This window comes from Ochotona princeps, chromosome 12 (genome assembly GCF_030435755.1).
Source record: "Ochotona princeps isolate mOchPri1 chromosome 12, mOchPri1.hap1, whole genome shotgun sequence".
Lineage (NCBI taxonomy): Eukaryota > Metazoa > Chordata > Mammalia > Lagomorpha > Ochotonidae > Ochotona > Ochotona princeps.
The window spans coordinates 58,225,799-58,239,158 of NC_080843.1; the positions used below are offsets into that span (position 1 = coordinate 58,225,799).

The 13,360-nt window shown below is 41.0% G+C and overlaps 1 protein-coding gene across 6 annotated transcripts in view; it reads right to left on the reverse strand.

The window, feature by feature from the left end:
• Nucleotides 1-13,360, reverse strand: part of PDS5B (PDS5 cohesin associated factor B) — a 154,850-nt gene that overhangs the window by 44,314 nt on the left and 97,176 nt on the right. For all 6 annotated transcript variants that reach the window (XM_058670877.1, XM_058670879.1, XM_058670878.1 and 3 more), the window contains 3 exons: nt 12,294-12,409; nt 11,246-11,351; nt 8,120-8,280 (listed from right to left, as the gene is read on the reverse strand). In XM_058670877.1, the coding sequence (XP_058526860.1) occupies nt 8,120-8,280; nt 11,246-11,351; nt 12,294-12,409 (383 nt within the window). The remainder of the gene's footprint in view (nt 1-8,119; nt 8,281-11,245; nt 11,352-12,293; nt 12,410-13,360) is intronic.

The window sequence follows — 13,360 nt, forward strand, 5'->3', positions numbered from 1 at the left end:
GGCTATATCCATTCCTTTAAACTTCAAAGCAAAGCCAAAAACGACTGCAGAGGAGGATAAGTTACAAGTGAAAAAAAGAAAAAAAAAACAACACACACACAACAGTAGAAACCATACCAGTGCCTAATTAAGATTTTCTAGTATTTCCTTTAGCAAACAGTGAAACTAAATACGAGAATCCAACTCTGATGAAGCAGAAAAGTATCCCATACCACATGTAGCTAGTGGCACCTATCTCCTAGTTTGTACAAGAGAATTATTTTTGTCAACTACTGTGTAAGCAATTTTTTTTTCCAGTAAGTAGCCTCAGAAACATTTTTAAGGAGAATCCTAAAGTTAGGGTTGAGGGCAACCTGGCATACCTAATTGGGGGGCATAGATCACAGTGCCCACCAGTGAGTGTTGGAACAGGGGACAGGTAATGTTACGTTGGCCATAACACTAACCAGCACACCAGAGAACACAGTTTGGTGTCAGATTCTGTGAGGGACACACGGGCTCACACCTGTGGAGCTGCAATATCCACTGATTTGCACAAAAGCTGGGGGTAGTGACAAGGAACCTTCCAACACTCATGGATACTAGGGTTGGGTACAGGGTGGAATGGTATGGCCGCAACCTGCAGGCTCACCCAAGAAGAGGGTATCGAGAGGGCTGGACCACAACATCCACCAGCTCACACTAAGGTCAAGACAAAGGGAGCAGTCCATGCCAGATGAGGGCCTACACACAGCGGCACAGGACAATCCTGGGTGTGGGAGTGGCTCTGGTGGAGGAACCTGGGAAAATGACTGGTGGGCCACAGTCTCCGCTGGTGAGCATGTGATTCAGCCCTGGATGTTGCTCAGGCCCGGCCAGGCCAGGCTACTCCATTTGTCAGCCAAGTGTGTAGGTTGGTTTGGGGGAGGTGGACCAGGCAAAATCAGGTCAAACACTAGCCTACTGGCATGTGCAAAAGCCAGGATGGAGAGTGGCTAGACTATCACACACATCGGTTTGCATGTACCAGGGATGGGGGCAGACTGGACAGGACTAGGCTGCAACACCCACCAAGGCCAAGAAGGGGGACTGGCTAATGCCGAGCTGAATCAGAGCAACCAGTAGCATGTGCAAGATCTATGGCTGGGAACAGGCCTGGTAAGGGAGCTAAGGGGACACCCTAGCTACGTTGTGGCTACCATTAGTGAGCACAAGCCAGAATAGGGGTGGTGATCTCAGCTAGACATGACTGCAGTGTTCCTCAATATGGAGTTGGTCTGGGATGTGCTGGACTGGGCTAGACTCCAGCACCAACTGGTGCTTACAAGAGCCAGAGTGGGTGTAGAATGGGCTAGACTAGGTCTTGACACCTGCTGAGCCACATGAAAGCTGGGTCTGGGTGTAGACCAGACACGACTGGGCTATAGCACAGTAAGAGCCAGAATGGGTGTGGGCCGGTTAGGCAAGGCTGCTGTGTTTTTGTCTGTTTTGCCATTTTTTTTTTTTTGCCCATTTTAATAGTTTTAATCAAGTAATGTAGCTGTTTGAGACAGGAAATTTGAAGACAGTTCAACAGAGCCAACAGAAGGATTTCCTCTATCAGGATAACCTCTGCAAAGAACACTCCGATTATGTGAATTTCAATTCCACTGGAAATTTGGCACAAGACTGAACATAGCCCAAGCCAAAATCCTCTTTAGTGTTGAGATACTCTAAATGTATTTTCCTTCAAGTTTAAGTAGAAAGCTCTATAAAGAGAACCTCATTACTTTGACAAATTAGGCTGGGCCAAGAACCGACCGGTGCGTGCAAGATCTGCCACTACGATGTGACCCGATAGAGGAGCTTGGGGAACTCCTCTGTCAGGATGCAATCCTTGCAGGTGAACACAAGAACTAACACTGGGAGCAGTCCAAAACAAGGTTATAGTACCCAACAGCATAGTGCAGTATGGGGCAGGCCAGGCTGGGCCAGTTCACAGTACCCACTAGCAGTTCTGAGAACCAGGATACAGTACAGAACAAGCTGGTTGAACCGTAATACCTGCCAGTTCACATCAGGGCTGGGACTGAGGACAGTACAGGCTGGGCTAGACTGCAGTACCTGCCAGTAAGAGCTGGAACTAGGGGCAGGCCATGGCAGGTTGAGTCGCAGCAAGAAGCACGCCTAATGCTCGGGGGAGGAAGGGGATTTGAGTCTGGTAAGAGGCCAGCAGGGGCTTTCCTCCTGGGCCACTGCTCCCACTGGTGAGCATGAGAATAGGGATGGGGCAGACCAGTCTGGGCAGGGCTACGATACCCACTGGCCTTCATATGAGCTCGGCTGGGGGAAGATCCAGGCTTGTCTATGGGATTGTAGTCACTGGTGCATGCATGACCCAGGATACGTGCAGGCTGGAGGGGCTTTGCAGCACCATCAACTAGCAAGTGCTGGAACTGGGGGCAAGCCCTGCCAAGCTCAATAGCAGTATCACCTGGAAGAAGCAAGATCTGGGGCTGGAAGTGTCCCAGGAGGAAAACTATGTGCACCCCTCTGATTGACTGCAGCTCCCACCAGTGAGCATGAAAACTAGGGTGTAGTGGTGGACCTGGCTGGGCTCACCAGCAAAGTGTGGGCTAGACAGTGGAGTCAGTTCGGCTGAGCGAGGCTGCAGTACTCTATGGCATATACAGAAGCCTAATGAGATGCAGGACAAACCAGGTCAGTCTTTTGCATGTTACCAGCAAGCACAGAAACCAACGCTGGGAGCAGGCTTGGTGGTTGGTTATTGGGGATCGCTCTGACTGGATCGCAGTTGCCGCTGGTGTGCGTTAGGGCCGAGCGTGTAGTGGGCTGGGTTGGGCTGGGCTGCAACATCTACTGGTTTGTGTAAAGGTTGGATCTGGAGACAGAACTGACCCAGCAAAAGTTTGTGCGCAGATTGATGTGGGTGACAGACTGAGCCAGACCAAGTATTGACTGGCACGCATAGCAGTCAGGTCTGGGGTCACCTCTGGTGAGGTTTCTTCAGAGACACCCCCCCCACCAACTGAACCCCTGGACTCAGAACTCCAACCACAACGAAAACTGCAGGATCTGTGCTCTGACCATGGAATGCATGTTCAGAACTGGGCCTGCTCAGTTACTGAGGACAGTGCAGTGATGGCATGCTCAGATGTACAAGAGGGAAAATGCAGTTCACTGGGGCCTGCAGAGGACATCTAGTATCATAGCAGAGGATGGAGGACAGAACAAACTGGACAACTCACTCAGCCAACTTTTGATAGCAAGCATCTAGGTGAATGGAGACTTTAAGGTGGACTATATCAGCTAATGGACCTTGACAGGATTTCCTCATCCTTGGATCCGCAAGATCGAAAGCATTTCAGAACTACCGAAACCACCTGAGCTATACCCTCAAAGCATGCACCACATTAGGGGTCACAGGATGACATCAGGTGGTTGCCCCCTCCCTAGGTACTGATGTGGTTAGGATACTGGGTGTGGCTTTTCTCCTTCTCTCCACCTTCCACCAGATACAGGAAGAAGAAAAAATCGTAGACAATGGTTTCATCCATCTTTCTCTAGTCTTCAACCTTTCCCATCCAAATCAGTGGCCTATATGGGCATGCACCCATCTCAACTATGTAACAATCACCAAAGATAAAATTAAAAAAAAGAAAGAAAGAAGGAATCCTACCACTTCTTAGTTTAACTACAAATGATTTTCAAGCAGGTGAAATCATTCGCTGGTAGTTATTTTGGTGCAACAGAAAATAGTGGGCAATTAAATTATGGAAGATTGTAGAACTGTTTACTAATGAAGACCACTCCTTACTGATACCCTGTTGAAGCTGTGTCTCTGGTTGTGGCTTTCCAGCATTCCTAATGATTGTTAATATGTTGTGCAAGATTAAAAACTGAGAGTATTTGGTGTACATGATACTAAAGTGTGAATACATGGGATTTATGAAATGGGTTATCAAGATTTGAAGATATTGATACTTAACATCCTCATATGGAAAATGTGTATCTAAATATGAAACTGGGGGCCCGGCACAATAGCACAGTGGTTAAAGTCCTCGCCTTGCACATCCAGGATTCCATGTGGTCGCCGGTTCTAATCCCGGCAGCCCTGCTTCCCCTCCTGTACCCTGCTTGTAGCCTGTGACAGCAGTTGAGAATGGCCCAAATCCTTGGGACCCTGCACCTGTGTGGGAGACCCAGAAGAGCTCCTGGTTCCTGGCTTCACTAGCCGTTGCGCTCACTTAGGGAGTGAACCATTGGACGGAAGATCTTCCTCTCTGTTGCTCCTCCTCTCTGTATATCCGCCTTTCCAATAAAAATAAATAAATCTTGGGGCCCGACGGCGTGGCCTAGAGGCTAAAGTCCTCGCCTTGAACGCACCGGGATCCCATATGGGCGCCGGTTCTAATCCTGGCAGCTCCACTTCCCATCCAGCTCCCTGCTTGTGGCCTGGGAAAGCAGTCGAGGACGGCCCAAAGCACTGGGACCCTGCACCCGGAAGAGGTTCCAGGTTCCCGGCATCGGATCGGCGCGCACCGGCCCGTTGCAGCTCACTTGGGGAGTGAAACATCGGACGGAAGATCTTCCTCTCTGTCTCTCCTCCTCTCTGTATATCCGGCTTTCCAATAATAATAAAATCTTTAAAAAAAAAATAAATAAATAAATCTTAAAAAAAAATATATGAAATTGGAAAAATCACTAGAAAAATATTTAAACTGGCCAATGCTGCATATTCATGTGCCAGGATCCAATATGAGCACCAGTTTTTGTCCTGACTGCTCTACTTTCCACCCAGCTCCCTTGCTTATGGCCTGGCCAAGCAGCCGAGGATGGCCCAAAACTTTGGGACTCGGCACCCATGTGGGAGACCTGTAGGAAGCTCCTGGCTTCAGATTGGCTAGGGAGTGAACGAGTAAATAAACATTTTGTGTCTTTCCTTCTCTCTGTAAATCTGTCTTGCCAATAAAAATAATCTTTTAAAAAAACATGAACACATGACTTTTAAGGTCTGTTTACAAACTGAAATGAGTACTAGTTCTCAGCAGGAATAAAAATCTTAATTTTGAAAAAGATTAAAAAATGTAAGTGAAAAAATGAACCTGGAAGATAACACACACCCAGAAGACAAAAGGGCAGCAGGGGGGACAGGAAAAGGACATCTGAAAAAGAGCAGCCAACGCTTCCTCTAAAACCTCAATAAACATCAAGCAGGGAAACAAAGAACCAGAAAACTATTCCACTGCATCATATCATTATCTTTCTCCTAAGTTACTGCTCAATAGGAAACATTAAAAACAGAGTAGAAAAAAAATACAGAGGAACAAGGTTTGATGAGACTTTACATCAGAAAGTGCAGTTTGAAAGAGAAAATAGTGGCAACTCTCAGATACTAAATGAAAGCAACTGCCAAGCTTGAATTATGCTCCAAGCACAAATATCTTTCAAGAATGAGAATAAAATAAATGTTTCCGAAGAGTTGAAATTTCATGTACATGATCTACAAGAAATATTAAGTTTTTTAAGATGAAAATAATATCAGATGAAAAGATAAACATCAAAAAAATGAAGACTGACAGAAATGGCAATTTTGTGTGTAGAAGAAATTTATCATTATTCATCGGAGTTACACTATCATGAACAAAAACACCAAAAGCATACTGTAGAGTTACAATATACACATACACACAGTACAGCCCCTGAGCTCAAACAGTATCTATGAGAAATTGCTTCCAGGCACCCCTTGTCACCAAAACCCAAGCTCAAATCTTACAGAAAATGTTGTATGATTTGCATATCTTATAATAACTTCTCATTTTAATTTAAAAAGATATATTTATTATTTGAAAGAGTTGCAGAGAAGGGAAGAGACAAATTTTCCATCAGCTGATTGACTCCTTAATGTATGCAGTGTTTGAGGCTGGGCTAAATCAAAGCTAGGTGCCTAGAACTCCATCTGGGTTTCCCATGTGGGTGGCAGGGGCTCTATTATATTCTTGGGCACATTAGTAGGGAACTGGATCAAAGTGGAGCAGCAATTCCAGCTTCCTGTTAAGGTATACCTTGGGAGGCAGAGAGTAATTCTTCCAGACTTGGGTCCAAGACACCCATGCAGGAGACCTGGATTAAGTCCCAGGACCCCTGGCTATGGCCTGATTATTGCAGACATCCGGGAGGGAACTAACAAATGGAAGATTTCTCTTTTTCTGTCTGCCTCACTTTTAAATAAATGATGAAAAGACAAATTTAAAGGTTAAAAAAAACTTTGTGCACATATCAGCTATTCAGTATTAAGTAAGATAATTGCCATCATGAGAGAGTTGAAACATACTCAGAATAATTCAAATAATTTAAAGTACTTAAGTTCCATATTAAGCCAGTGTTAAAATGCCCTTGTATATTCCAAAACAACCAGTTTTCAACCTTATTCTCCCATAAGATCATCCATGTTTCTTTAAACATAAGGAGTGCTAAGATAAACAATCTACCAAATAAAATAATAAAAACCTCTAGCATAAAAGTAATACTAAAATCTGCCCACAACTATAATTTGGGATGTCAGCATTTCAGCACAATGGGTTAAGCCACTTCCTCGATACCTGTATCCCATGAGCGCAGAGTGTAGCCCTAGTGGCTGCATTTTCTATCCAGCTCCCACTTAAAGCAGAAGAAAAACAGTCCTAGTGCTTAGACTTTTAATACACACATGGGACACCTGGATGGAGCTCCTCTCTCTGAATGCCTACCTTTACCCTAGCCCAGCTTTGGCTCAGGCAGCTGTAGCCTGAGTGAACCAACAGATGAAGAGCTCGCTTGGTTCGTCTCTCTCTCTCTCCCTCTCAAATACAACGACTCTTTAAAAATGAAACTATAATAAAGAAAGCAACTGTTGGGTCTCATACAATGGCTCATTTGGTTAATCCTCCCCTTACAAATGCCAGGATCCTACACGGGCTAAAGTTCATGTCCCAGTTACTCAGCTTCCCATTCAGCTCCCTGCTTATGGCCTGGGAAAGCAGTAAAGGATGGCTCAAGGCCTTCGGACCCTGAGCCTGCATAGGAGACCCAGAAGAAGCTCCTAATGCCTGGCTTCAGATCAGCTCAGCTCCAGGCATTGTGGTCATTTGGGGAGTGAACCAGCAGATGGAAGCTCTTCTCAAAATAGAGGAAGATGAATATAGAAGAGCAGTGACTTATAAGAAATCAACACTTATTCTTTTGAACTAGTACACAGATTGTATCTTTTTTTAAAGGTTTGTTTATTTGTTAATTTGTTTATTCAGTAATTCACTCAAAAGGCAGAGTTCATTCATTTAAAAGGCAGAAAAAGGAACAGAGACAGACATCTTTCATCTACTGGTTCACTCCCCAAATGGTCACAATGGCTAGGGCTGAGACAAGCCGCAGCCAAAAGTCAGAAGCTTCTTACAGGTTTTCACTGTGAGTGTAAGGACAGAAGTATCTGTGCCTTCCTGCCCTGTTTTCCAAGGTGCACTAACATGGAGTTAAAGCGGCACCCAGAACACAAAAGCACACCCACATGGGGTTCTGGCATCCCAGATGGCAGCTGAAGCCACTGTCACACAGCAGCAGCCCCTACAATGTATCTTTCACAATAATCAATCACTACCAGCCCTATCCAAGAGCTCAATTTCCAATTCTTGGGAAACTGAAGTACAGAAGAAAGTGTATTGCAGTCAAGCATCTCAGGCCTTCCTAAGTCCCTGTGTCAAAGCACTGACTTGGGAAGCCTGTTGTAACTACACATATCACAGAGGAAAACCAAACAGTATTATAGAGAGTTCCATTGAAATCTATTAGGACATTCACAAGGTTCCTTAAATTCACAAGAACTGTGTATTTTAGGCTTGAATATATCAGGGGCAGTCTACACAGAACCTTTAAACAAAGCTAACGCTTCAGAAAGATATGCCATGCTTATCCACCACAGCCACTGATTTTCTGAAATACCAATCAATGCTTTCTTCAAGGAAAGGTGAATCTAAACTGAACACTGAACACTTAAGATAACATAGAAAATTTCTCCATAAAACCTGAGATTACAACCATTATATAAATCAAGAAACAAGTATGTTTCTGGTATCAGGAACATTAACTAGAACAAAACCCAACTCACGATCTGATATGTGGGAAATCTTCTTCAATTTTGCTTCCTGTATTTTTGAAGATTTGTAGTGCAGCTTCTGCTACTTTCTCATCATCCATTTTCAGGCACGCTAGGAGTGACTCAAATGTTTCAGCAGAATGAAATGAGATGGGATGTGTAAATGAGAGTACCTACAAAACGAATCATAAAAATGGTTTGCAAACACTATTCATCATATAATAAAATTGAAAACTGACACAAAAATATTTATGCTAAAATTTAAGAACCTAGTCAAATACATCTCATGTAACATTTTATTATGTAGGAAAACAATATAGAGAAGTAATTTCTTTTGAAGTTAATCTAAAAAATTCTAAAAAATAATTTGGATTTTGATGACTGAAGGTTTCCGTAGGAGTTGGGGGTAAAAATAGGAGAAAGTGACAATAAGAATATAACAAAAATTAATATTCTTCCAAAAAAAATTATGACAAAAAACTAGCCAAGAACAAACATCTTGGATATGAAGAAAAGCACTTAGCAGACAAGTAACAGATACCAGAATCATAAAGCAGAAGTAAAACGATAAACAGAGCTTCATATGTATGGGAAAAATTAAAACAATTATACAGACTGAAACAAATATACAATGCTAGAAAAACTAAGAAGTCATCAGGAATTACCAATTCAAATTAGATACACCCTTTCTAGTCCTAAACACTTTCAATACATTTCAGGTGAGTTGTGATTAAGATTTCAAAAAACAAAACATGAAAAAACAAACACCATCCAAACAAGACAGGTTTTTAAAGCAAAAATAATGATAAACTGTGGAGTTGAAAAACAAAAATCTGAAAATAAACTGAGCAATTTGCTGTTTCAAAATATGGTTATAGGCAATAAAACTAAATAGGTAATAAAATTATAGATCTAAAATTCAGGAAAAGACATTTAGGTTAGGGATATGACTAAGGGAAAGTTCATTCAGAATTCCTACAATATTCTCAATAATTCAATTTGAATATTCTTTTATTTTTCATAGGACTTACACCTAATAGACTTGTATTTGTTCTCAACTAAAAAAAACACTAAAAACAACCAAAAATGATCATCTCAAAAGACTGAAATGTCAGTACATGTACGCACAAAATATAAAAAGATCTCACCGTGAGAAAAGCACAGATGAGAGGTGGACTTCAACTGCAATAATTACCCAAATTCAATCTTTTTACCAGACTTTAAATTCAAACTTACAGTATTTCATGATAGAAATGATTAAGAAAGATAAATTAAATATGGGTATAATTTTCCAGAAAAGGTATTCAGAAAGAAAAAAGTGCGTATTTATATCTCAAATTTTTGAAATGATCATTTTGTTCAACTCAGCAATGTCGACAACCCCCTCCCCCAAAAACAGACCTTGCCAAGAGATCTTAAGAGTATCTCAGTACTGCTTATAAAATTAACATTACAAAAATCCAAAGATCAACAATAGGAAAATAATGCTACTGTATGCCAAAAGTAGACTAATCATAATTTTTAAGTTATTCATTTGTTTCTACCAAGCATAAAAATTTCTATACATTATGATGATCACTATTACTCTTATCTCCATTATGTAAATAGAGGAAAACAAAAGCAAATGAGTGCCAACAATCAATTTGTTTCTGGCATTCAAACACTGTCTTGGTGGCAGACATTTGGTGTACTAGTTTAGATTCTCTTGCAACTCACTGGAATCCCACTCTAGTTTCTGTTACTGAACACCTTTGGATGGGAGCAGTATGTGATACTCAAGTACCTGAGACCGTGCCACCCACCTGGAAAACCCAGACTGAGCTTTAGGCGCCTACATTTCACCTGGCCTACCCCAAGGGATTGCAAGTATTGAAGCAATACACAGCAGATGGAAGATCACTCTCAATTTCCCTCTCCAACTTTCAAATTAAAAAAAATTACATTTTTTAGCCTCTCCTAAAAATACTGAGAAAATGTTGTGTTTTGATAAGGGTGCAAAACTGTATATTTTGCTTGATGCCAACTATACAACACTGCTTTTTTGAAAGACACAAAACACATGTGGTTGAAGCTCCAGGCTACAGCACTCGCATCCATATGGTCACCAGTTCAAGTTCTGGCTGTTCCATTTTCAATCCTGTTCCCTGCTGTGGTGCCTGGGAGGTAAGTGGAGAAAGACCAAAGTAATTGGCCCCTACCCCCATACAGAAGCCTCAAATGAAGTGCCTATTTCCTGGCTTCAAGCTGTCCAAGGCCTGACCTTTGCCTCCATTTGGAGAGTGAACCATGTTTAAGAAGACATCACTTTGTTATGTCGGGCTTTTAACTGATCGGGATGATACTCTGCCGGCTCTACCTTCAGACCAGAGCTGGTCTCCCCAAGAAACCGTTGAACTTATCTGGACAATAAGATGCTGGACTTTATGCTTGGTAGATGCTTGCAATGAAAGAATCTCAACTAAATTTGAACTGTTGTAATGCAACAAGGTAGAGGAATCCACCATGGAGGGGGGTGGTTTGGGGAGGAGGGGGGAAATCCCAGTGCCTATAAAACTGTGTCACATAATGCAATGTAATCAATAATAAAAAAAAAAAGACATCACTCCCTCTCTTCCTCTCCCTCCCTATGACTGCCTTTCAAATAAATAAAACTTCATTTTGAAAAAAATTTAAAATTAAAACTTTATATATGATGGGTTTATGATTCTAAGTGGCTGACAATGAACTGTTATTTTTCTAATCAGCAAAATGTAGCATATTTTAACTAACAAAATGAAAAGTACAGTTTTAGAAAGATTTTGGCTCATCTTTTAGAAAGATTTGGCTCAAAAATTTTGGTATAGGGTTATCAGCACCTGCAGTTCCCAAATGACATCGTAAAATCCATTCTTCTAATGTAATTAGTCTTAGGCTAGATTACAGAATTTAATCCTGAAAATACTCAGCTTAACAGTCTAAATAAATATACAAATTTCAAATTATCTAAAACAGTGTAAATTTTACTTTAGATACTATAAATGAAAATTAACCTCAGGAACTATCGCTTCTTGGCCTTTTGGCTAAGATTAAGTGTAAGAACTACCTAAACTCTACCTACTTTCTAGTTACCCAAGTAGGCAAGTAATTTCATGGATTTACCTTCAGCAGTTCAAGGCCTGCTCTGATGGCTTGATCAGTTGGAACTCCCTCATCTTCATCATCAGCTGTGCCATCTATTGATTTGTTAACTTGCTTAATAAGAGCACTAAAGTGTGACAAAAAGTAGAACTGTCATTTTGTTAAACTGTCATTCAGTAGCAGTATCGAAGAAGATACTAAGTATTTCATATACATATACATATATATACATACACACATACCATCTGGATTCTACATAGCTATTCCCCCAAAAACTACAAAACAAACAACTATAACAAAATACTTCAAGATGCTTCTTCTCAGAAACAGTTATTTTTCCTTGGTCATTCAAATGAATCAAATTGTTATTTCCTTTTTATTATATCCACCTAGATCTTTTTCATTATCTTTTCCACAGAAGGCCTAATCCTAAAGATGGAAGTGACAGATCATTTACCTGAAACTTATTATTGTTAGTCTATAATGGGTAGTATCAAGCACTATGAAACCACTTAACAAATCTGAATATGCTTCAGAAGTCATGTTGCATCAAGTTAAGAACCCGCCACCTAAGACATGAGCACTACTTCCAGTCCCAGCTGTTCCACTTCTGGCAGTGGAAGATAGCCCAATTGCTGGCAGCCCTGTAACACATGTGGGAAACTCGGATAAAGCTTCTAGCGTTAGATTGGCCCAGCCTTGACCACTATAGCCATTCAGGGAATGAACCAGTGGGTGGAAGATCTCCCTGCCTTTCCTCCTCTCTCTAAAAGTATGCCTTTCAAACAAAAATAAGTTAAAAAAAAAAGCTGTTGTTCATTGTACAGAGCAAATACATATATATATACATAACTTAAGATGAAAATTTCTTACACTGCTGAAATCAACAAATTTTAAGAAATTAACAAGAAAAACTAAATTTCTACATTTTAGAGAAGGTATGTTCAAAAATGTAAGTACACATAGATGAGTAGCTAGTTTACTCTTTTGTACAGAAGGTACCTCATTATTTAGGAAAATACCGACAACAATGAGCAGAAATAAAAATGTAATAATTATATGCAAATACCTGATTGATTCAGTATCGATGTGTACAGGTGCTATCCTCTCCAAGAGAAACTTTATCATCTCCAAGAAAGGATTTGTAGGTTGTTTGGGATTGCCCAACTTCTTGGTTATCTCACGCTGTAATGTAGATATTTTTAGATATTACAAAATACATTTAAACAAATCATTACATTAAAATTTTAAGAATCTATAATTAAAATTGTAGTGCTGGTACTAAACAAATTGATGAAATCCACAGAAAGTATTAAGAATTTAGCATACGAGAAAGGTAGTATATAAAGTAAAGAGAAAGTATTATCCAATAGACTGTACTGATATAACTGGAAAGTTCATATTTCATAATTTCATCATTCCGAAAGAATGAAATGCAAAATAAGAAAACCAAAGACAGAGACCACACAAAGTACAGGTAACAAAATTATCAGAGGAAACTGGGCCCAGCGTGGGACCCTAGCATGAAAAGCCCTCCCCTTGCACGTGCTGGTGTCCAGCTCCCTGCTTGTGGCCTGGGAAAGCAGACAAGGACAGCCCAAAGCCCTGGGATCCTGCAACCCTGTGGGAGACCTGGAAGAAGCTCCAGGCTCCTGGCTTCGGATCAGAGCAGCTCCGGTCACTGCAGCCACTTAGGGAGTGAATCATTGGATGGAAGATTCCTCTCTGTGTATCTGACTTTCCAATAAAAATAAATCTTAAAAAAAAATTATCAGAGGAAATTGTTAAAATGACAGATTCCTGAGTAGACATGAGGAAAGAAGCGACATTGATAAGTGACACCGGTTTCTGATTTGGGCTTTGGGTGTTTCCACTCACCTAGACAAGCAGCACATAAAAAAAGACAGGTGCTATGTAAAACCAAAACATAGTCTGTACTATCTTATTACCTAATATTGAAGCTAGTTTTGGGTTTGTGTTATGAATAAGGTTATAAATGAAAATAAAAATGACCCACAGATTCCTGGAACTCACTATGCAAATAAATTCTCATTTAGTCTACCCATGCCACGTGGAGTCAAAAATCACCTTTCTCTGAAAAGTACCTCAGAATATCCCTTGGTAACATGTTAAGAA